General features: G+C 41.2%; 3 protein-coding genes across 3 annotated transcripts; all 3 read left to right on the forward strand.

Annotated features, from left to right (window-relative positions):
• Window positions 1-2732: 2732 nt before the first annotated feature.
• LOC147307715 (tripartite motif-containing protein 16-like) lies at window positions 2733-4409 on the forward strand. The gene has a single exon (XM_086272974.1). It carries the CDS (start codon window positions 2748-2750, stop codon window positions 4407-4409), a length of 1662 nt encoding a protein of 553 aa, XP_086129100.1. The 5' UTR covers window positions 2733-2747.
• A 2789-nt stretch (window positions 4410-7198) lies between these two features.
• Window positions 7199-9660, forward strand: LOC147307716 (uncharacterized). Its single transcript, XM_086273153.1, has 2 exons — window positions 7199-7454; window positions 8157-9660. Exons 1-2 carry the CDS (start codon window positions 7205-7207, stop codon window positions 9083-9085), a joined length of 1179 nt encoding a protein of 392 aa, XP_086129279.1. The 5' UTR covers window positions 7199-7204; the 3' UTR covers window positions 9086-9660.
• An 8485-nt stretch (window positions 9661-18145) lies between these two features.
• Window positions 18146-21557, forward strand: LOC147307717 (tripartite motif-containing protein 16-like). Its single transcript, XM_086273113.1, has 2 exons — window positions 18146-19670; window positions 21421-21557. Exons 1-2 carry the CDS (start codon window positions 18146-18148, stop codon window positions 21555-21557), a joined length of 1662 nt encoding a protein of 553 aa, XP_086129239.1.
• The last annotated feature ends 2349 nt before the right edge of the window (window positions 21558-23906 follow it).

A 23906-nucleotide genomic window follows, 5' to 3' on the forward strand; every position in this document is an offset into this window, starting at 1 on the left:
GAAGGATTAATAAAGTATTCTGATTCTGATAACTAGGAAACATAAGATACACAGAGAACAGAATAATGATTAAACAAGACTCAAAAAACCACAAACACAAAACACTGGGTCAACGACCCAGGTACCCTAACAGCCGAGGGAAAAGATGACCTCCTATTCACATCAGTATGGTATATTTTACTCCCATATCACTACTCAAAGATCATATTTTATTGTTGTAGGTTGTGGAGGTGACACACACACAAGCTGTAGTTCAACAATGACTTCATTCCTCTATTGACCTATAAAGAGGTCTTGTTACATAAGATTAAAGCTGGAAACTGACACACATAAGCCCAAACACATTGTGTTATTGTGGACGTTGAAGTCACTGCATGTGTTTTTCATGAAGATTAAACTTTCCTGTGCTGTTGGTTCTTTGTTTAATTCTGTTGGTTCTTACTTTTTTGTTCCTAAAGTTTAAACTAAACTCTTGTTGGATACCAGGTGTTCATTTAATAAAGCTGCAGGTTCAAACTTCTAACTGCATGAAAATGTAATGTGTAATGTCATGTGTTTCTAAGTACCATCATTGATTTTGGTCATCAAATCAGCCATTACTCATTTAATTTGATGTAAATTTCCCCTAATTTGCATATTCAGATTCAGTATTCAGTACCACATGTGAAAGTGACCCAGATCAGATTTGAAAATATTGGATTTGTGCCGTTCACACTGTCATAGCATGATCGGATATAGGGTCGCATAGGGTCAAAAAAATCGGATTTAATGCGCTTTCGCCTGCAGTGTGAATGTAGCCTTAGTTAGTTCTTAGAGTTTGGTTTCTGTGTTCCCCTCTATTTAGTGTCTGTACCGTGTCTCTGTGCATTTCCTGTTTTATTGTGAAGGTCCATGTCTTATGTTAGTGTGTTCTGTTCACATTTCCCCTGTCTCGTGTAGTCAATTAGGATCAGCTGTGTCTTTGCCATTCCATGTCTCCCCCTGTGTGTATTTATACTATGTGTCCTCGTGTGCTCCTCGCCGGTTCATCTGTGTTTTTTCCTGCATCATTCTGTGTCGTCTCCCTGCATCTCCATTTTAGGTTTCAGTTCTGTGTTGTGTTAGTTTTTTCCAGTTTAGGTTTCACCTCCTGCTGGCCTCCTTCGCCCGTTCCTAGATGCCCCTGGTCTCATATCGCACTGGACTTCATCACTGGTCTCCCACCATCCTCAGGTAACAGTTATTCTGACCATCATCGATCGGTTCTCCAAAGCTGTGCATTTCATTGCTCTGCCTAAGCTCCCATCAGCTCTGAACACCAGCCAGATTCTTACACAGCATGTGTTCACGTTCTGGGTTTGGAGAGAGTTTTGCAAGGAACTAGGGGCTCAAGTCAGCTTACCATCCGGTTTCCATCTCAAACTAATGGGCAAATGGAACAGGCAAGCCACCTTGGCTTTCATACCTTGGCTCAGGCGATTAGAGGATCATCAGGGGGTCCTTTTGTCCCTCTGTGGGGGGGATACTCCCACTAGGTTTAAATCTGGGACTCCCCACCATTTGATCTAAGAACTGAAGAAGCTTCTCGGATGAGAGGTGATGAGAGGTGAAAAGTCTTCAAGCAACTTAAACAAGTCCAGACGCTTTTCTTTGCAAGCTGATTTGACTACGATGACCTGGATGACTGAGAACCTTCACAACAATAATAAACACAAAGTTTTGGTTCTATAACATTTTTCTATCATTGCTTTATTATGGATTAGGTGCAAGAGTTGTTAAAATGTATAATTAAATAATAGATGGATTCAATAGCAAACTGTGCCTCGTTCTCAGATGGACAGCAAGTGGAATGTGATAGATGAGATGAGGAGATGGAAGGAAGAAGAGAGGCAAAGAGTGATTCACAGGCAGAGCTTAGTTTATTTCCCAGTTTTGTTGCCTTATGGTTCCAAGCGCCGTGACCAATCTTTGCGTTTTATTATTATCTCATAACACTTGTTTAATCAGCTACCCTCTCTCCTGTGGACTGTTTAATCTCTACAGTCTCAGATCAACACAGCCCTGCCCTCCAGCACTATCAGCAGCAAGAGCAGAAGCAACCCCCCAAACAGCAACATTGTACCCCATCAGGTAAAAAATGGGCTACGTTTGCTTTGCATTGTGCCCACCTGATGACAGTGATGTAGTGTGATGTGATTCCATATTAGATTCTTGATGAATGTGGGTTGTTGTTCTTCAGCCTGCTTCTATGTGCCCTTTTTAACTGTGAGCACCCGCCCCTTTAAACATCTCTGCACTGCCCTGACTAAATGTATATATAAACTGTCTCTATGGTTTACAGTCTGAGTCTGACAAGCTGTCAGCTGTTCATTTCTGCTATTTGAATTGTTAAAAGAAACAAACTATTCATTTAGCAGATTAACAAAAAGAATAGAGAGGCATCCAGTTATTGACATTTATATTATTTAGTTAAAGGTTTGAACAAAAAAACAATTAAACACAGAGCCTCTTCCTGCTTTCTGGAATGAATCGCAGCATGAAAACCCTTCCTCTTCTTCCTGCTCTCTAGCTCAGCACCTCCTGTCTGTCCATATCGTTCTGTGTTCCCTCCCCTTTAGATCTACATTATGAAGATGGGTGTAACCAACGTGTGTTAGAGCTGGCAGGCCCCATTCACAGCAGCAACACTTGTTGTTCAGATCAGAGGTCAGACCAGTTTCTATAATAAGGAAGTGAAACTTACACAATCACTGACACTGAGAGGAGAAATGGCGCAGAAAGGAGTTCAGCTGGACCGAGAAACCTTCTCTTGTTCGATCTGTTTGGATCTACTGAAGAATCCGGTGACTATTCCCTGTGGACACAGCTACTGCATGAAGTGTATTGAAAGCTTCTGGGATGAAGAGGAAAAGAAGAAAATCTACAGCTGCCCTCAGTGCCGGAGGACTTTCACAGCGAGGCCTGTCCTGGAGAAAAACACCATGTTAGCAGTTTTAGTGGAGGAGCTGAAGAAGACTGGACTCCAAGCTGCTCCTGCTGATCACTGCTATGCTGGACCTGAAGATGTGGCCTGTGATTTCTGCACTGGAAGAAAAATGAAAGCCTTCAAGTCCTGTTTATTCTGTCTGGCATCTTACTGTGAGAAACACCTTCAGCCTCATTATGATGTGGCTCCATTAAAGAAACACAAGCTGGTGGAGCCCTCCAAGAAGCTCCAGGAGAACATCTGCTCTCGTCATGATGAGGTGATGAAGATGTTCTGCCGTACTGATCAGCAGAGTATCTGTTATCTCTGCCCTGTGGATGAACATAAAGGCCACGACACAGTCTCAGCTGCAGCAGAAAGGACTGAGAGGCAGAGAGAGCTGGAGGTGAGTCGACAAAACATCCAGCAGAGAATCCAGGACAGAGAGAAAGATGTGAAGCTGCTTCAACAGGAGGTGGAGGCCATCAATCAGTCTGCTGATCAAACAGTGGAGCACAGTGAGAAGATCTTCACTGAGCTGATCCATCTCATCCAGAAAAGAAGCTCTGATGTGAAGCAGCAGATCAGATCCCAGCAGGAAACTGAAGTGAGTCGAGTCAAAGAGCTTCAGGAGAAGCTGGAGCAGGAGATCACTGAGCTGAAGAGGAAAGATGCTGAGCTGAAGCAGCTCTCACACACAGAGGATCACATCCAGTTTCTACACAACTACCCCTCACTGTCAGCACTCAGTGAGTCTACAGACTCATCCAGCATCAATATCCGTCCTCTGAGCTACTTTGAGGATGTGACAGCAGCTGTGTCAGAGGTCAGAGATAAACTACAGGACATTCTGAGAGAGGAACGGACAAACATCTCACTGACAGTCACTGAAGTGGATGTTTCACTGTCACAACCAGAGCCAAAGACCAGAGCTGAATTCTTAAAATATTCATGTGAAATCACACTGGATCCAAACACAGCACACAAAAAGCTGTTATTATCAGAGGGGAACAGAAAAGCAACATTTATGAAACAACAACAGTCTTATTCTGATCATCCAGACAGATTCACTTATTGGTATCAGGTCCTGAGTAGAGAGAGTCTGACTGGACGTTGTTACTGGGAGGTGGGGTGGAGAGGGGGAGTTTGTGTAGCAGTCGCATCCAAGAATATCAGCAGAAAAGGAGATGAATCTGAATTCGGATGTAATGACAAATCTTGGGCATTAAATTGTATCAACAACAGTTTTACATTTTGGTACAACAACATTGAAACTCCTGTCTCAGGTCCTCGTTCCTCCAGAGTAGGAGTGTACCTGGATCACAGAGCAGGTATTTTGTCCTTCTACAGCGTCTCTGAAACCATGACTCTCCTCCACAGAGTCCAGACCACATTCACTCAGCCGCTCTATGCTGGACTGAGTCTTTATTATGGAGCCACTGCTGAGTTGATTAAAGTGAAATAGACTGAAGTCTTTCATATTGTTGTAAGTTTAAATCTGTATTTTAGTTCCCTTTTAGTTTCTCTCCATCATTATTGTGGTATTTATGTGCTGCACATAAATCAGATGTCAGTCAAACATTATGGGCAGTACCTCGACATCTTCAACATGTTGTCTTGATGTTTTTACGTTTTATAGGTGGAGCTCTTTCCTGTGTCTGTTCAGCCATGGAGACTATCAATGCTTATGGATATTTTTATTTGAAAAATTTCTCCACATGACAACATAAACTTCTCTATCTTCTAAATGTTTACTGAATATTTTTCTTAGGTATTTGTATGTTGTTGTTTCTCTTCACTGATCTTAACAGAGAAGTCTACAGACCTTCCTTTATCACACAGATTTTATTCTCATTTGTACATTTATAAAGAAAACAATTAATTACAGAGCAATAAGAAATTTTAAGAAAGTGCACTATATCATAATTTATAGTAAAGTGTATTAAAGCATCGTTAGTTAGTCACTTATTTAGTTTGGAGCTGTATCATCTGACACTGTAGAAACATTTCCTCCAGCTTCAGCACAGAATGTTAAAAACAGAACTATTAATGAGAACAAACAGTAGGAACACAGTATCAGCAAACATCATGGCTTAAAATGGAGAGTAAAAATCTAAAAAGAAATAAACAAATTAGTAAAAAGGATTTCCTGTTGACATGTTATTGGTCCTATCTTGTCTGCAGCACCTCCAGGATGCTTCTTATATGTTTCTGGTTATTTTTGCACCAATTTTAGTTTTTGTCAGTAGGAAGTTCAAGTTCAACTCAGTGTGTTTGTTTGTTTTTTTCAAACTGATGCCTGACCTTGAACACCAAACATCTGTCAATAAAGCAATGATATAAAATGCTTATATTAGTACTGAAAAACTGCATATCCACTTTACAAATATAAATAATGATATAAATCCACAGCTGAACTGGAGGAGCAGCTGATCTAGTTCACTCATGTGTTTCTGGACTAAGAGTTGGAGCAAATACCTTATGATTCAGTGATGTTTGTTTTTGTTCAATATTTTGTAGATCCAAGAGTGAGTTTGACTCATGATGATGATGTTCCGAATTAAACAAAGTTGGTCACAAATTCTTCAAAGCTGTTTATTAAGAATATATTCACTTGGACTCATGAGACAGGCTTGTGATCCAAGGGAGCCATCAACTGGACAATTACTGACATGACAACAAAAAAGCTAAGTACAGAGGGGGGAACAGAGGTGAAAATACTTGCTTTAAAGGATTGTAATGTTTCCTTTTAAAATAAGTCTCTAAGGTCAGACAAAGGGACAGAAACTCATAGCTTTCTACCAGCCCAATGACAAAACTATAAGTTGTTTTTTAACATCTACTTTTTCATCTATTTGGCAGTCACAGTGAAAAGTATAAACATTGGCACGCTTTGTCTTGTGATTCTGCTGTTCGTAAAAAATGACCATGCGCAAAGTACCAGACTTTAAGGCTTTGACTTGATGCCAATGGCCTGAGGAGGACAGTATTACCCTTGGACATGTGTAGTCTGCCGTCTACTCAATAGAAGAAGAAGAAGCGCGGAAATGGCACAACTGTCTTCAGTTTCTGGGAGAGTTTAACAATGAGAGACTGATGATGCAGAAGAAATCTCCGTGGTTAAAAACATTAAAAACAGTCGTCCAGGATGATGAGATCCGCCACTGGCTCAGACTGCTGTATATCAGCCGGAGACCCGAGATGAAGTCACGCAGCAGGTATGTAAAACTGTGATGTTCTCAATGAACTAACACAGGAACGATCTGAGCTCAGTCTGTAAGCTAACAGGCTAAAATCAGAGAGCAGCTAATCAAACAAGTGCGTCCGTTTTTTTTAAAGGTAAACTTTTAACAATAGACTTTCATGAGACACATCAAAACCAAACAGGGAGGGAAAGCTTCGGTTTTCTGCACTGTGCCACAGTTCGCTGTCTGCTTCGGTTCACGACGCCTCACTCCGGGGCTACAGACAGTTCTCTGCCGCCTGTGGTGCTCCTCACCTCCGTCTGCACCCACAGACTTCCCGAGGTGGAGGCAGGCCGGCAGGGACTTTGAGAGATGGGCTTTACTTTTAAAAATAGCCCTTAATCAGGGTCTAACTCACGAAAAGATGGCCACATGTCTCTCTCCAACTTAATCTCTTTCTTTTAAGTAATTGTTTTTCATTGAAATGAAATTAATTGTTCAATAAAATGATTACATTTATAATTGAATTAAAGTTAAATGAATCAAGGTGATTTTGACTTTGCTAGTTAACAGGAAGAGAAACAAACTTACACAGGATAAAATGAAATTTGGACCCAGCAGAAAAAGTCAGATCACAGACAAACAGAAACATTCCTCTTTGGCTAAAATAAAATGCAGATTATTGCTCATCTGCAGTTTTAATCATGGTGAATAATTTATGATTCAGCCAAGTAAGATTCTTCTGTGTGGAGGTTTTTCCCCTGTCAAAAGGCATTGACCATTACCTTCATCTAAACATGGAATTTAAGTCATGTAGTTGCCGTTGTTTGTTTTTAAAGAGGTCATAATATTTTTGTGATGGTAGAAATTTATCTTCAAAGTAATAGTTATAAAGTGAATTAATAAGACTTTCCAACAAAGAGAGGGAGTCACATGGTGCTTCTGAAACATTTGTACAAACCTCTCTCACATATGTGAGCAACATGCTCACAGTGTACAGCCCTGCTGACTGAGGCTGCACCTTTACCTGTCTAATCTTTTTCTTTTTACTTTGTTCCTCAAGTCCCACATCAACATGAAGTGTAAGGAGGAGGAAGATCTGGCTGGCCAGCAGGTCTGGAAGCAGGAGAGGAACTTCAATCTGGACCAGGAGGACACAGATCCCCCACAGATCAAAGAGGAACAGGAGGAACTCTGCATCAGTCAAGAGGGAGAACAGCTTGTAGTGAAACACGAGGATGAAGGCATCGTCGTCTGGAGCGGGGAAGAGCGGCTCAGACAGCTGCATAACATCTGGAAACCTGAGAAAGATTTACAGACCAGCGGTAAAACTGTAATCGCTTTTCTGAAGTGTTAACATTAATATTAAACCTACAGTTTGTATCAGTCAGATCTATTTAATGTGTATTCGTGAAAACATGACAGGGAGTTTTAAATGGACTGGTTCTTATATAGCGCTTTTCTACTCAATCTTGAGCACTCAAAGCGCTTTACAAAACTTGTGCATTCACCCACTCACTCCCATTCGCACAAGCACATTTTTCTTAGTGCTTTCTACCAACATTCAGACACACATTCCACAGATCAAAGAGCAACTTGAGGCAACTTGGAGTTAGTATCTTGCCCAAGGATATTTGAAATGCAGACTAGGTGAAGCCGGGAATCGAACCGATCAGTAGATGATCTGCTCTACCGCCTGAGCTACAGCCACCCCCAATAGTGAAGATTATTTTGAAAAATATCAAGATGTAGATCAGTTTCGAGATCAACTCCAAAATAGATCATCAGTCAGTCAGTAATAAGTGAGTTCTTTTTTGTTTGAAAGGTTTTTTTTACTCTTAATGTTGCTGAAAAATGTCAGAACTCAAGTTCTCATTTGCATCAGAGTGCACAAATAACTTCATTTTTACACACTTTTAATTTCACCTGCAAATGTGAGCAACATGCCCTCATTACAGACTTTAACTAAAACTTTATCTTCTCAGAAGTGTTTTTCTATAATTACATATTTTTTATTGTTCGTTTAGACCTCCACCAGCAAACTGCCTGTAAGGAGGAGGAGTTTGTCGCCAATCAGCAGGAGAGGAACTCAAGTCTGGACCAGGAGGACCCAGATCCTCCACAGATTAAAGAGGAACAGGAGGAACTCTGCACCAGTCAGGAGCTGGAGGAGATTGTACTGAAGCAGGAGATCAATAGTTTTATGGTGACTTCTAGTTTTGAGGAAAGTGACCTCAGTGAATCAGAACCAAACGATGACCAGCTCCTTGCTCTTAACTTTCCTGAACCAGAGCTTGAGGAACAGGAAGAAAACCAGCATGTGGACTCGGGATCAACTAGAAATGCGGAGCTGAAGAAAAGGAGACGTCACAAAAACCGAACAGATAAGTCTCGGAGTGAAACTGATACAAGTAAAAAATCTGTAAGCTGTGACACTTGTGGAAAAACTTTTCAGTGTAAATCCAACCTGACGAGACACATGAGAGTTCACACAAGTGAGAAGCCACATTCTTGTAGCACCTGTGGGAAAAGATTCATTTGGAAATCAGGATTGGAAACTCACGTAAGGATCCACACAGGCGAGAAGCCATATTTTTGCATCACCTGTGGGAAAAGATTTAATAAGAAATCCGGATTTGAAAGTCACGTGAGAATCCACACAGGTGAGAAGCCGTATTTCTGTAGCACATGTGGGAAAAGATTTGGTAAGAAATCAGGACTAGAAACTCATTTGAGAATCCACACCGGTGAGAAAGCGTATTCTTGCAACGTCTGTAGGAAAGAGTTTAGAGACTTGTCGACTATGAAAAGTCACAGAAGGATCCACACAGGTGAGAAACCATATATTTGTAGCTCCTGTGGGGAAAGATTCAGTTGGAAATCAGGACTGAATTTTCATCTAAGGATCCACCTGAGTGACAAACCAAATCACTGCAGCACCCGAGGTAGAAAATGACCTCATGCTCCAAGTCACGGTACATTTCCTGTCCACAGCAGTGAAGGGCACTCTATGTTGTTTGTTCCAGCCCTGACTTTATGTTTCTCTAAGTTTGATTTTTTTTTATTGGTCTTTAAAGGTGACACAAATATTTATTGAACATGGATGCTCTTTTAATATTTACCACAGAAACTTGTATTTCTTCTTCAGTATAGAAGAAAACAAACATGAAAATGAGTTTCATCACTTGTTCCTTGTAACAACCATGATGTGATTCCTTTTTATCAGCCAATAAATAAGTTTTAATACACAGGACTAAAGATTTAAAAAAGTTCAAGACAAGTATACAATTTTTATTTAAATATGTTTTCTTTGTGATTTATGTTAATGAAGGTTATACTTCAGTATGGCTTTGACCTGGTTGTCCTGGTTCTTCTTAGCAACATGTTGCAAGATTTGATTAAAAATGTTTGTGACTTATTTTGTGTATTGTGTAATCCCTGCTAAATAAAAGCAGTTAAATGTGCTATATTGGCTCATGATAAGTGTTTATATCATTTTGCCTAAATGCAAGTAAACTCAATGTTTGCCAACTCTGTGTGTGCAGTTTGCTTCATAAGTACAGTAACAGAACTTAAACTACATGGAGCCTATTTTGATTACATCATTACAGATGTAGATATTATTCATAGTTCATATTTCACAGTGTGCTGCAATCTTCTCCACAGACCTGCATTGCTCTCTGTTCAGACCCGTCATCTTCAAGATGTCCACTAGATGTCGTCAGAGTTCCCCCACTTTCCTCATCTATTGTGTTGCCATTACGTGATCCTGCTTAAAACCTACAGTCCTTTACATATGGGTTCATTCAGGGTCATGTTTAGTGGGCAGGTTTAGTGCGATGAAGGAAACTCGTTTTCTTTAACTTTACCTCTGAGTAAGTAACTGGAGTAACAGACTCACTGATTCCTCCCCACCTGCTGGACATGAACCAGCTGACTGACACTTGTTTTCATTTTCTCATTCATAAAGTTGCTACCAGTTCAATTCATTTATATTTATATATAGTGCCAAAAAAACAACAGTTGCCTCAAGGTGCTTTATATTGTAAGGTAAAGAATGTAAAAACCTCCACAATTGAACAAGCTGAAAAGAGCAAATGCTTGGCAGCAGTGGCAGAAACAGGCTGTCTGTCGTAATCACTGTAAAACACTAATCACTGGTCAGTCATTTGTTGTGTTGCAATCGGTTACACTGAGGGAAAAAATTTCACAACTGGATCTCGGAGATAATGTGAATATTTGTGAAAATATGTGAAGATGAGGCTGAAATAACTCTGAGACTCTAAAACACGATGAAATGCTTACATATTGAAATGTGTGTAGTAACATGACCTACAGCTTGTTTAAGAACTCGTGATTTTTTTCCCCTGTTGGCATAAGGTGAAATCCTGCATAAAGGAGGTGACCTTTGCTCCCTGACTCAGACGTGATAAACATGACCCAAATCATTCACGTTGGTGCCAAATAATGTTTTGTTAAAGTTTAACAAGCTTTCCCAGCCTGAAACTGCCAGACAAACAAATCACCTGTTGGAGATGCTGGTTTAGCTCCCTGGGTAAAGTGGGTGACCCAGATGCTAAAGCCCAGCTATGACTCCTGCCTGAGGACTTTTAGTCTTGGTTTGCATCCAACTTTTCTGCCACAATAGTTCAATTTTCTTAATAAAACACCAAATTACAACAAGTTACCTCGAGGCAGTTTATATTGAAGGCACTTTATTTGAAGGTAAAGATCCGACAATAATACAGAGAAACAACAGGTAGAAGCAATGGAAGATTGAAAATAACGGTTGTCATTACTTTTCATTCAGTCATATATTAAGATACAGAAACACCATCTGTTGTGTGTAAAGATGAACAGTAGGGGTAGGGTGATTTTCACCAGATCAAAGCCATGGATTCACAATTATGGTTTGGTGCTGTTGAGTACCTGGATAGAAAATGCACATGTGGAATGGTAGAAAGTGTTCAGCATGCTTTGATGATCTGCTTCAACTATGCTGGGGTGAGCATTACAGACTGCTTCTTAAATTTAATAACCAAATTGCATCAATGGGGAACTATAAATTCTACATTTGGATTTCTGATTATTATTTCTGGCTGATTTTCATTAGATCGACCTGAGTAGGGCAGCGACAGATGTGTGCGGTCCAGAAGTAGAAGAAGAAGAAAGAGGAGAGCAGAAATGATGACATTCTAGGCTCGCTTTTCACCTTTGATGTACTCTTAGCAGGAAGACTTTGGTTTGGTGATGTGTTAGAGATAATTTAGTGGTTGAAGCTACTGTGGACTGACCAGATCTGCCATCAGCTCAGAGTGCTGGATATCACCGCAAACCTGAGACAAAGTCATACAGAACAGGTGTGTAAAACTGTGATGGTCACTGTGATGGGTGCATGCAACCACACAACTGAGACACTTAGTAATATTCATTTGGTCTTTTGTCTTATGTTTACGTTATGCTTTAAAGTTTCTGTGATCATAAGTTAACTAATTTGACGTTTTGAGGTTACCTGTAGTGATGTGACGTTCTGTATCGAGGCTTCGGAGCGTGTGTCGGGTAATTGAGGGGGCGTTTCCGCGATGCGCGTATCGAGGCTTGCTTCATTTATGGGAGGAGCTGAAAATGATGACGTCCGAAGCCTCGCTGCCCGGCTGTACCACGTGACTGGTTCATGAAGTGGTTCGAACTTTGCCGCGAGATATGACAGCGATATAAAGCCATCAGACTTCATTAAAAATGTGGGTGTTTGATGGAGAGTTGCGGTTAGTGAGAGTTTGGAGACAGTTTGGAGGTTTATGAGAGTGAGGAGAGAAAGTCAGGAGAGAATGGAGCCAGCTAAGAAGAGGAGGATGTCCTCCCCTGTGTGGGAACATTGTGATTTTATTCCTCCCAACAAGGTATGTAAATTTCTACAGAAGATGTATTTTCATAATACTGATGCTGCAATACAATTTATGTTAAGCTGTCTTGACTTTTGTACAAGGTGAAGTGTTTGCTATGTGCCAGGGAGCTGGGATATAACAACTACACCTCATCCATGCTTAGGCACTACAGAGCTTTGCATGAGAATAAGGGGAACACCGATTGTGGAGCAAGACCAGGTGAGCCATCAAATGCCATGATAATATAGGATGCAGTAATGTTACTAAATGATATAACAATATTATACAACTGTAATAAGTTACATGTGTGATATTTATATTTGTGCTTTGTCTTTATTGTCTTTCCTCAGGAGAACAATCTCAAATAGATGAAGACCTGGTCAGCATGGTGATTGAGGACTCCCAGCCAGTTAGCATTGTGGAGGACAAAGGATTCAAAAGATGTGTTAAATCATTAAATCCTAGCTATGTTCTCCCCACTAAAAAGGTCATAAAAGCAGTGAAAATTTAGTTTTTACAGAATAAAATGTGAACAGGCAGGACTGTGTAGCTGTCCATACCTCAACGTTACAACCGCACAACCACTGTCCACACCCCAACCACACCTCACCTCACAGTAAATGATCATTTGCATTTTAAGCATTTCCAAATAATCATTTTCCATACTGCCAGTATAAATATACACAGTATACTGCCATCACTACAATATACATGTTTTACACACTCCTTTTGTTGTTGACATTTACAGGCTGTGTGCAAAAGGCCACACTCTTCAAATTCATGCCAGCTATTATTTTTACGTCCAGTAGGTGTCCTACTAGAGCAAATGAAGCTTCAAGAAGCTTTGCGCTGGGGTGAACCAATTGGATGAAAAGCTTCAGTGCTTCACGAAGCTTCATCTGCCCATCACTAGCATAGACTTTGCTTTGCATTGTTTGTTATTTTATATAGGTATGTTATATTGATTATATTTCTGCTCTTTCTCAGTTACCTGACCTCCGCTCCAGTCCTTCCTGGTTTGGCTGAAAGAGGAGGCTGAGGGTGGAGCTGGTTTAAATGCAGAAGCCAATAAAGTGGACTGGACCATCTATTGTGATCATGCAGGGGGAATGGGGTTCTTCTTGAATGATGCTTATCTGTTATCCCTTTAGTTTTCACCTTTGGTTTATATAATGGTTTATTCATTTGCTATATAACTGGAGCTGTTTCTCATTTGGGCAGGTCAGTTTGAGTTATGTTTTTGTTAAGTGATTTTTGAGTAGCAGTCTGTTAAGGTAACCTCTTTTATGGGCCCACTTGGTTCTTACAAACTTTATTTTTTGTTATTTTGAATTTTTGTAATCATTTTGTCCTTTTTGGGGTATAATAAAACCCATTTTTTTGAAGATTACATTTGTGCCTGTGTGTTCCTGGCGGCTTGGATCATGACAATTGGTGGCAGCAGTGGGATTCAGCCAGTGTAAAAGAAAAAATACACACACAAAAAAGGCACAGTTTTTTTTGTTTTTTTTTCTCTTTCCCCCCCACTCCTTATCAAACCATGCAGAGGAGCACGGAGTGCGAGAGCAGTCCGAGGAGATGTACCAAGCCAGCAAATGGGCTCAGAAGGACAAGTCGATGGAGAACAGGAGGAGAATGGAACTTCTGGAGGGGTAGACAGCACTGAGGGCCGAGGTAGGGAACCAACGATATCGGATCTGATCTCTCTTCTCCGTTCACATATGGGGCAGCAGGAGGCCAGAGAGGTTAAACAGAAGGAGGAAAGTGCAAAGCAAGAAGAACATTTTAAAGCACTTCAACACCAGTTTCAGTTGTTACAGGTAGAAGTACAAGCCCGCACTTCTCCAGTGCCTGAAGGTCAGGCAGCTGAATCACCTGATCCAGAATCTCTAGATGACGACATTGTTCCTCAAGCTGGTCCTAGTATATCAGCTACTGGTTTATCAGGTCAGTCCCATTTTCTGGAGCCTAAGTTGCAAAAACTTACCAACGAGGATGATATTGAACATTTTTTGATTACCTTCGAACGCATTGCACTGGCCTGTCGGTGGCGGAGACATGATTGGGTTTTTCACCTTGTACCGCTGCTTACGGGCAAAGCAAGAGGTGCATATGTACATATGGATGTTGATGATTCTTTGGATTATGATAAGGTTAAGGCAGCTATTCTTTATAAACATGATATCAATCCTGAGACCTATAGGCAGAGATTTCGATCTCTTGATGTAAACCCTGCAGAAAGCCCTAAAGAGTTGTATGCACGGCTGAAGGAGCTTTATGTAAAATGGGTCCACCCTGAAGATAAAACCGTTCAGGACATTGGGGAAATCATCATTCTTGAGCAATATTTACGAATGCTATCTCCTGAGTTGCAGGTGTGGATAAAAGAGCATAATCCACCCTCTGCTGCAGAGGCTGCAAAGCTGGCTGATGTTTTTGTGGCGGCACGGAAAAAGGGACAGCCTTGGAGCTTTATGACTTGGAAAACGAAGGACAGCCGGAAATCACTCCCGCAGAGACGAGCTTCATATAGCCATTCACCCGATGGGTCTTTGAAGTCCCCGGCCAAAACCTTGGTATGCTATCTTTGTGGTATGGAAGGTCATACAAAGCCCATGTGCCCTGAAAACTCAGCTAAATTAACCCAAATGTGCTTTGTGCCCCGAAGCCATGATAACTGAGATAAAATTAGACAGAGGGTTAAAGATGACATCAGTTGAGATTAATGGTGATACATTAAAGGCACTAATTGATACAGGTAGTACACAGACTCTTGTACACAGACAGTTTGTCCCCTTAAATAGTATTAATATGACTGAAACGATTCCTGTTTGTTGTGTTCATGGAGATGAAAAGCCTTATCCAACAGCGGATCTATACATCAAGGTGCAAGGACAGGTTTATCTCCTGAATATTGGGGTTGCGGATAATTTGCCATTCCCTGTTATATTAGGCCGAGATCTACCTGTGCTATTTGACCTTTTGGATTATAGCCACACATGCAATGTTGCAGTAACTAGGGCTCAAGCTAGGAAGCCAGCAGATGCCACTCAGACCCTTAGTGCTCTGCCATTTTATGAGGCAGAATTAGAGACGGCACCCGGGAAATTGCACAAGTCCCGCAGGGAGAGGAGGCGAGAGAAGTTTCATCATACTATTGTGAAAGCATCTCCCGTCTGTGAACCTGAGATGCCTTTGGACTTTAAAGTCCCAGCTAATATCACTGAGATGCAACACAATGATCCAGTATTAGCACCCTTTTTTCAGAAAGCCAAAAAACAAGGACATGAGATGGAACCAGATATTAACAGCAGTGAGGAATTTTTTCTGAAAGATGGCATTCTTTATCGCCGGCAAAGATCACAGGTACAGCTGATGGTTCCTAGTGGAGTCAGGGAGGTGGTACTGAATTTGGGGCACTCTGTGCCGTGGGAAGCATAAAACCATGGCTCGCATTAGGAAGTATTTCCACTGGCCGGGCCTGCGTGCTGACGTGGCCCAATTTTGTAAAAGCTGCCCTCAGTGCCAAAAGACTTCCATCAAAACCCCCTCCAGGGCTCCACTTCAGCCTTTGCCAGTTATTAGCACCCCATTTGAACGGTTGGGGATGGATGTTGTCGGACCTGTTGAGAAAAGCAGGGCAGGGAACCGTTACATGCTGGTAATAACTGATTATGCCACAAAGTACCCTGAAGTTTTTCCTCTGAAATCTGTAAAGGCCAAGTCTGTGGCTTTTTGTCTGGTGCAATTTTTCTCAAGGGTGGGATTCCCTCGTGAGATCCTGACAGACCGTGGGACTAATTTTATGTCAACTTTATTAAAGCAGGTCCACCAGCTTCTTGGCATCAAAGGGCTAAGGACTACTCCATACCATCCTCAAACGGATGGCCTGACGGAGCGCTTTAACCAGACCCTGAAGCAGATGTTGCGCAAGTTTGTGAATGACACTGGTACTGACTGGGATCAGTGGCTGCCTTATCTGCTCTTTGCGTATAGAGAAGTACCCCAAGCTTCTACTGGCTTCTCACCTTTTGAACTGTTATATGGTCACGAAGTAAGGGGGCCCCTCTCTTTGCTGAAAGAAATGTGGGAGGGTGACCGAAGTGGGGCAGGGGCTACTAATGTCATCTCATATGTTATACAGATGAGGGAGCGACTTGAGAAGATGACTGAGCTAGCCCAAGCTCATATGGGAGCTGCCCAGCAACATCAGAAGGTCTGGTATGATCGGTCAGCTCGGGAGAGGTCATTTGAACCTGGACAAAAGGTACTTGTACTCCTTCCGAGTGATGACCGTAAGCTGTTAGCTAAATGGCAGGGACCTTTTCAGATTCAGCAGAAACCACCTATCGGCTGGCAACTCCGGGTCACTCTCGCTCCAGTAGAGTTTTGCATGTAAATCTCCTGAAGGAGTGGGTGGAGAGGCCAAAGAGAGCAGAAGTTCTTTTGATAAGGGAGATTCATGAGGAGGAAGAGGTAGAGGAGCAGTATCTTCCTTCAGGGGTGCTCCAGCAGGTGGACCTTAATCACCTTTCAGAAGAAAAACAGCTTCAGGTGAAAGAGTTATGCAGCTCTGGGGTGTTTCAGGAGAATCCTGGGGGGACGGATGTTATTGAACATGACATTATATTAAAGGATGGAGCGTCTGTGAGACGTATGAGTTATAGGATTCCAGAGCGGCTGTTAACATCTTTGAGGAAGGAGGTGGATTTAATGTTGTCTCTAGGGATCATTGAACCATCTAAGAGCGAGTGGTGCAACCCAGTGGTTTTGGTCCCAAAGAAGGATAGTAGCCTGCGGTTTTGTATTGATTTCAAGTACTTGAATGCCATCTCAAAGTTCGATTCATACCCTACACCTAGGGTTGATGATCTGATTGAGCGACTTGGGAAAGCCCAGTACCTGACGACTCTAGATCTCTGCAAAGGCTATTGGCAGGTGCCACTTACTCAGCGCTCAAGGGAACTGACTGCCTTCCGGACACCATGGGGGCTATTCCAATTCACAGTCCTGCCTTTTGGTTTGCATGGAGCCCCTGCAACCTTTCAGAGGCTGATGGATCGGGTACTGTGTGGTTTGTCAGAGTTCGCGGCAGCATATCTGGACGATATTGTGATTTACAGCCAAACCTGGGAGGAGCACCTCAAACATCTAGAAAAGGTACTAGAGCGTCTCAGAGAAGCTGGGCTGACTGCTAATTCGGCAAAATGTGTTTTTGCCAAGGCTGAAACTGAATACCTGGGATTTGTCATAGGTAATGGGGTGATAAAACCACAAGTGAGCAAAATCAGCGCCATTGAATCCTGCAGTTTGCCACAGACAAGGAAACAACTTAGATCATTTCTTGGCATGGCAGGGTTCTACCACAGATTTATCCCTCATTTCTCTGCCAGGGCGTCTCCCCTCACTGATCTAACAGGTTCTAGGTGCCCTAACCCTCAGCACTATCAGCAGCAAGAGCAGAAGCAACCCCCCAAACAGCAACATTGTACCCCATCAGGTAAAAAATGGGCTACGTTTGCTTTGCATTGTGCCCACCTGATGACAGTGATGTAGTGTGATGTGATTCCATATTAGATTCTTGATGAATGTGGGTTGTTGTTCTTCAGCCTGCTTCTATGTGCCCTTTTTAACTGTGAGCACCCGCCCCTTTAAACATCTCTGCACTGCCCTGACTAAATGTATATATAAACTGTCTCTATGGTTTACAGTCTGAGTCTGACAAGCTGTCAGCTGTTCATTTCTGCTATTTGAATTGTTAAAAGAAACAAACTATTCATTTAGCAGATTAACAAAAAGAATAGAGAGGCATCCAGTTATTGACATTTATATTATTTAGTTAAAGGTTTGAACAGAAAAACAATTAAACACAGAGCCTCTTCCTGCTTTCTGGAATGAATCACAGCATGAAAACCCTTCCTCTTCTTCCTGCTCTCTAGCTCAGCACCTCCTGTCTGTCCATATCGTTCTGTGTTCCCTCCCCTTTAGATCTACATTATGAAGATGGGTGTAACCAACGTGTGTTAGAGCTGGCAGGCCCCATTCACAGCAGCAACACTTGTTGTTCAGATCAGACCAGTTTCTATATTAAGGAAGTGAAACTCACACAGTCACTGACACTGAGAGGAGAAATGGCGCAGAAAGGAGTTCAGCTAGACCGAGAAACCTTCTCTTGTTCGATCTGTTTGGATCTACTGAAGAATCCGGTGACTATTCCCTGTGGACACAGCTACTGCATGAACTGTATTGAAAGCTTCTGGGATGAAGAGGAAAAGAAGAAAATCTACAGCTGCCCTCAGTGCAGACAGACTTTCACAGCGAGGCCTGTCCTGGTGAAAAACACCATGTTAGCAGTTTTAGTGGAGCAGCTGAAGAAGACTGGACTCCAAGCTGCTCCTGCTGATCACTGCTATGCTGGACCTGAAGATGTGGCCTGTGATGTCTGCACTGGAAGAAAAATAAAAGCCTTCAAGTCCTGTTTAGTCTGTCTGGCATCTTACTGTGAGAAACACCTTCAGCCTCATTATGATGTGGCTCCATTAAAGAAACACAAGCTGGTGGAGCCCTCCAAGAAGCTCCAGGAGAAGATCTGCTCTCGTCATGATGAGGTGATGAAGATGTTCTGCCGTACTGATCAGCAGAGTATCTGTTATCTCTGCTCTGTGGATGAACATAAAGGCCACGACACAGTCTCAGCTGCAGCAGAAAGGACTGAGAGGCAGAGAGAGCTGGAGGTGAGTCGACAAAACATCCAGCAGAGAATCCAGGACAGAGAGAAAGATGTGAAGCTGCTTCAACAGGAGGTGGAGGCCATCAATCAGTCTGCTGATCAAACAGTGGAGCACAGTGAGAAGATCTTCACTGAGCTGATCCATCTCATCCAGAAAAGAAGCTCTGATGTGAAGCAGCAGATCAGATCCCAGCAGGAAACTGAAGTGAGTCGAGTCAAAGAGCTTCAGGAGAAGCTGGAGCAGGAGATCACTGAGCTGAAGAGGAAAGATGCTGAGCTGAAGCAGCTCTCACACACAGAGGATCACATCCAGTTTCTACACAACTACCCCTCACTGTCAGCACTCAGTGAGTCTACAGACTCATCCAGCATCAATATCCGTCCTCTGAGCTACTTTGAGGATGTGACAGCAGCTGTGTCAGAGGTCAGAGATAAACTACAGGACATTCTGAGAGAGGAATGGACAAACATCTCACTGACAGTCACTGAAGTGGATGTTTTACTGTCACAACCAGAGCCAAAGACCAGAGCTGGATTCTTAAAATATTCATGTGAAATCACACTGGATCCAAACACAGCAAACACACAGCTGTTATTATCAGAGGGGAACAGAAAAGCAACATTTATGAATCAACAGTCTTATTCTGATCATCCAGACAGATTCACTAACAGGCGTCAGGTCCTGAGTAGAGAGAGTCTGACTGGACGTTGTTACTGGGAGGTGGAGTGGAGAGGGAGAGTTGATGTAGCAGTCGCATACAAGAATATCAGCAGAACAGGAGATGAATCTGAATTTGGATGTAATGACAAATCTTGGGCATTAAATTGTTACAACAACAGTTTTACATTTCGGTACAACAACATTGAAACTCCTGTCTCAGGTCCTCGTTCCTCCAGAGTAGGAGTGTACCTGGATCACAGAGCAGGTATTTTGTCCTTCTACAGCGTCTCTGAAACCATGACTCTCCTCCACAGAGTCCAGACCACATTCACTCAGCCGCTCTATGCTGGAGTTTATCTTAGTGGATGGTTTGTGTTTGGAACAAGTGTTGAATTCTGCAAACTGAAATAAATTGAGATAATTATCAGCTGCAAGGGTGAGGTTGGTATTAATTTTAAATTTTTGAGTCTTTTTGTTTGTGTATGACATTATGGCAAAAATGATCCAGTATAAATCTAGTGCAGCAAGTTTTTTTTTTCACAAATAGCAGTTGGAATGTGTTTATATGTCTGTTGGGAGAGATTTTGTGTTAATGTCACCACTGTGGAAGAAAAATGTGCAGCTCTGTAGCCTGAAGATGAAGATAAACACAAGCTTGGGGGGGGGGGGGGGGGGGGGGGGGGAATGGCCCCTTCCACCTTTACAGGAGTGGAACACTGTGTGTTGTGTTTGTAATGTGTTTGTAACACCTCTATAACACACCTTTCCTCCACAATGACAGCAGACTGATTAGTCATTAGAATTGGGACTGATGTGCTTCAGTCACAATTCTCTGCATTAACGTTTTGTTTTTGTTATTTTTAATGTTATTTTAAACTCTTTTACCTTTGTTAACAAAAAACATTTGCTTTAAGATAAAAAGTGGAGATTGTCATTTGTTTGCTTTTTAATTACACGATTTATTTTGTTCTCCTTGTGACTAAAAATAATTCATTGCACAGGATTAAAGGCTACTGGAAACCAATGATATGAAGTTTGTCTTCAAATAAATACATTTAAATATTTGAGTCTTGGGAACATTTTTGTATTTTGACAGTTTTCAATAAAGATTAAACTTCAGAATGGGTTGGTACTTCTGTACTTCTGTACTTTTGTAATTTAGCTTCACAGTGTTTTAAAGACAGAAACACTAACATCTGAAAGAAAAAAATATCATATTATTTGGTTGCAGTGTGTGTAGACTTTACTCTTTTGACTTTTGCCCATTTTATGACTAGATAGACACTGGGTGATATTTTTGTGCAAAGATTATCTATTTCACCATTTGGTTTCAACAGAAAGATGTCATTTTCTAAATTCATGAATATGTTTTTAGCTTTGCTAAAGTACACAACTAAAGTACAGAGCACTAGTGGATAATTTTGTGGAGTGCTCTGGGAGAAAGCATCTACTTCTGAATGTGGATCAGGTCAGAGAGACAGGAATCAACTTCAGAAGGACGAGGACAGCTAAAAGATCTCTGTCTATCCTGATACAGGATGTTGATGTGGTGGAGGAGTACCTGCGTGTCTACATCAACCAACATTTAGTTTGTAGACAAAAAGAGATGAGAAGGCCCTTTTTCTGAAGAAAGCTGAGATCCTGAGAAATGGTGATCTTCCATCCATGTAGAACTTCTTTAAATTTGGCTACTTTCCTTTAAAAAATATAGTAAAATGTAAGCAAGGTTTATTTTTGAGTTTTATTTATAACAAGGAAGAAATTAAAGGAATAATATGAACCCTTGATCCCTTCTCTGAGGAGGAATCCAGTGATTCTGTTGCACTGTGGTACTTTTCTGCCTTTGTTTGGGTCCTTTTGTCAATGAGAAAAATCACTGCAAATCAATACAAAGCTGTTATGACTTTTATCCTGGGGTGATACACTTCTAATAGGAGTGGTCTGAAGAGGGTCACTGACAAGCTGATAAGTATATGCTATGGGTTTAATGTGAGTGTACCTGGATCACAGAGCAGGTATTTTGTCCTTCTACAGCGTCTCTGAAACCATGACTCTCCTCCACAGAGTCCAGACCACATTCACTCAGCCGCTCTATGCTGGACTGATGCTTTACTATTATGGAGACACTGCTGAGTTGATTAAAGTGAAATAGACTGAAGTCTTTCATATTGTTGTAAGTTTAAATCTGTATTTTAGTTCCCTTTTAGTTTCTCTCCATCATTATTGTGGTATTTATGTGCTGCACATAAATCAGATGTCAGTCAAACATTATGGGCAGTACCTCGACATCTTCAACATGTTGTCTTGATGTTTTTACGTTTTATAGGTGGAGCTCTTTCCTGTGTCTGTTCAGCCATGGAGACTATCAATGCTTATGGATATTTTTATTTGAAAAATTTCTCCACATGACAACATAAACTTCTCTATCTTCTAAATGTTTACTGAATATTTTTCTTAGGTATTTGTATGTTGTTGTTTCTCTTCACTGATCTTAACAGAGAAGTCTACAGACCTTCCTTTATCACACAGATTTTATTCTCATTTGTACATTTATAAAGAAAACAATTAATTACAGAGCAATAAGAAATTTTAAGAAAGTGCACTATATCATAATTTATAGTAAAGTGTATTAAAGCATCGTTAGTTAGTCACTTATTTAGTTTGGAGCTGTATCATCTGACACTGTAGAAACATTTCCTCCAGCTTCAGCACAGAATGTTAAAAACAGAACTATTAATGAGAACAAACAGTAGGAACACAGTATCAGCAAACATCATGGCTTAAAATGGAGAGTAAAAATCTAAAAAGAAATAAACAAATTAGTAAAAAGGATTTCCTGTTGACATGTTATTGGTCCTATCTTGTCTGCAGCACCTCCAGGATGCTTCTTATATGTTTCTGGTTATTTTTGCACCAATTTTAGTTTTTGTCAGTAGGAAGTTCAAGTTCAACTCAGTGTGTTTGTTTGTTTTTTTCAAACTGATGCCTGACCTTGAACACCAAACATCTGTCAATAAAGCAATGATATAAAATGCTTATATTAGTACTGAAAAACTGCATATCCACTTTACAAATATAAATAATGATATAAATCCACAGCTGAACTGGAGGAGCAGCTGATCTAGTTCACTCATGTGTTTCTGGACTAAGAGTTGGAGCAAATACCTTATGATTCAGTGATGTTTGTTTTTGTTCAATATTTTGTAGATCCAAGAGTGAGTTTGACTCATGATGATGATGTTCCGAATTAAACAAAGTTGGTCACAAATTCTTCAAAGCTGTTTATTAAGAATATATTCACTTGGACTCATGAGACAGGCTTGTGATCCAAGGGAGCCATCAACTGGACAATTACTGACATGACAACAAAAAAGCTAAGTACAGAGGGGGGAACAGAGGTGAAAATACTTGCTTTAAAGGATTGTAATGTTTCCTTTTAAAATAAGTCTCTAAGGTCAGACAAAGGGACAGAAACTCATAGCTTTCTACCAGCCCAATGACAAAACTATAAGTTGTTTTTTAACATCTACTTTTTCATCTATTTGGCAGTCACAGTGAAAAGTATAAACATTGGCACGCTTTGTCTTGTGATTCTGCTGTTCGTAAAAAATGACCATGCGCAAAGTACCAGACTTTAAGGCTTTGACTTGATGCCAATGGCCTGAGGAGGACAGTATTACCCTTGGACATGTGTAGTCTGCCGTCTACTCAATAGAAGAAGAAGAAGCGCGGAAATGGCACAACTGTCTTCAGTTTCTGGGAGAGTTTAACAATGAGAGACTGATGATGCAGAAGAAATCTCCGTGGTTAAAAACATTAAAAACAGTCGTCCAGGATGATGAGATCCGCCACTGGCTCAGACTGCTGTATATCAGCCGGAGACCCGAGATGAAGTCACGCAGCAGGTATGTAAAACTGTGATGTTCTCAATGAACTAACACAGGAACGATCTGAGCTCAGTCTGTAAGCTAACAGGCTAAAATCAGAGAGCAGCTAATCAAACAAGTGCGTCCGTTTTTTTTAAAGGTAAACTTTTAACAATAGACTTTCATGAGACACATCAAAACCAAACAGGGAGGGAAAGCTTCGGTTTTCTGCACTGTGCCACAGTTCGCTGTCTGCTTCGGTTCACGACGCCTCACTCCGGGGCTACAGACAGTTCTCTGCCGCCTGTGGTGCTCCTCACCTCCGTCTGCACCCACAGACTTCCCGAGGTGGAGGCAGGCCGGCAGGGACTTTGAGAGATGGGCTTTACTTTTAAAAATAGCCCTTAATCAGGGTCTAACTCACTAAAAGATGGCCACATGTCTCTCTCCAACTTAATCTCTTTCTTTTAAGTAATTGTTTTTCATTGAAATGAAATTAATTGTTCAATAAAATGATTACATTTATAATTGAATTCAAGTTAAATGAATCAAGGTGATTTTGACTTTGCTAGTTAACAGGAAGAGAAACAAACTTACACAGGATAAAATGAAATTTGGACCCAGCAGAAAAAGTC

Source organism: Aulonocara sp. 'chitande type north' Nkhata Bay, linkage group LG18, assembly GCF_057382095.1.
Source record: "Aulonocara sp. 'chitande type north' Nkhata Bay isolate Kocher_YH1m ecotype deep benthic linkage group LG18, A_spYH_male_GT1.1, whole genome shotgun sequence".
NCBI classification, from domain to species: domain Eukaryota; kingdom Metazoa; phylum Chordata; class Actinopteri; order Cichliformes; family Cichlidae; genus Aulonocara; species Aulonocara sp. 'chitande type north' Nkhata Bay.

Excerpts from the sequence above, each read along its gene's own strand:
- LOC147307715 (XM_086272974.1), top strand. The coding sequence starts at position 2,748 with ATGGCGCAGAAAGGAGTTCAGCTGGACCGAGAAACCTTCTCTTGTTCG.
- LOC147307716 (XM_086273153.1), top strand. The coding sequence starts at position 7,205 with ATGAAGTGTAAGGAGGAGGAAGATCTGGCTGGCCAGCAGGTCTGGAAG. Across the intron at positions 7,455-8,156 it reads GAAAGATTTACAGACCAGCG|ACCTCCACCAGCAAACTGCC; the intron begins GTAAAACTGTAA and ends TTGTTCGTTTAG.
- LOC147307717 (XM_086273113.1), top strand. The coding sequence starts at position 18,146 with ATGGCGCAGAAAGGAGTTCAGCTAGACCGAGAAACCTTCTCTTGTTCG. Across the intron at positions 19,671-21,420 it reads GTACCTGGATCACAGAGCAG|GTATTTTGTCCTTCTACAGC; the intron begins GTATTTTGTCCT and ends ATCACAGAGCAG.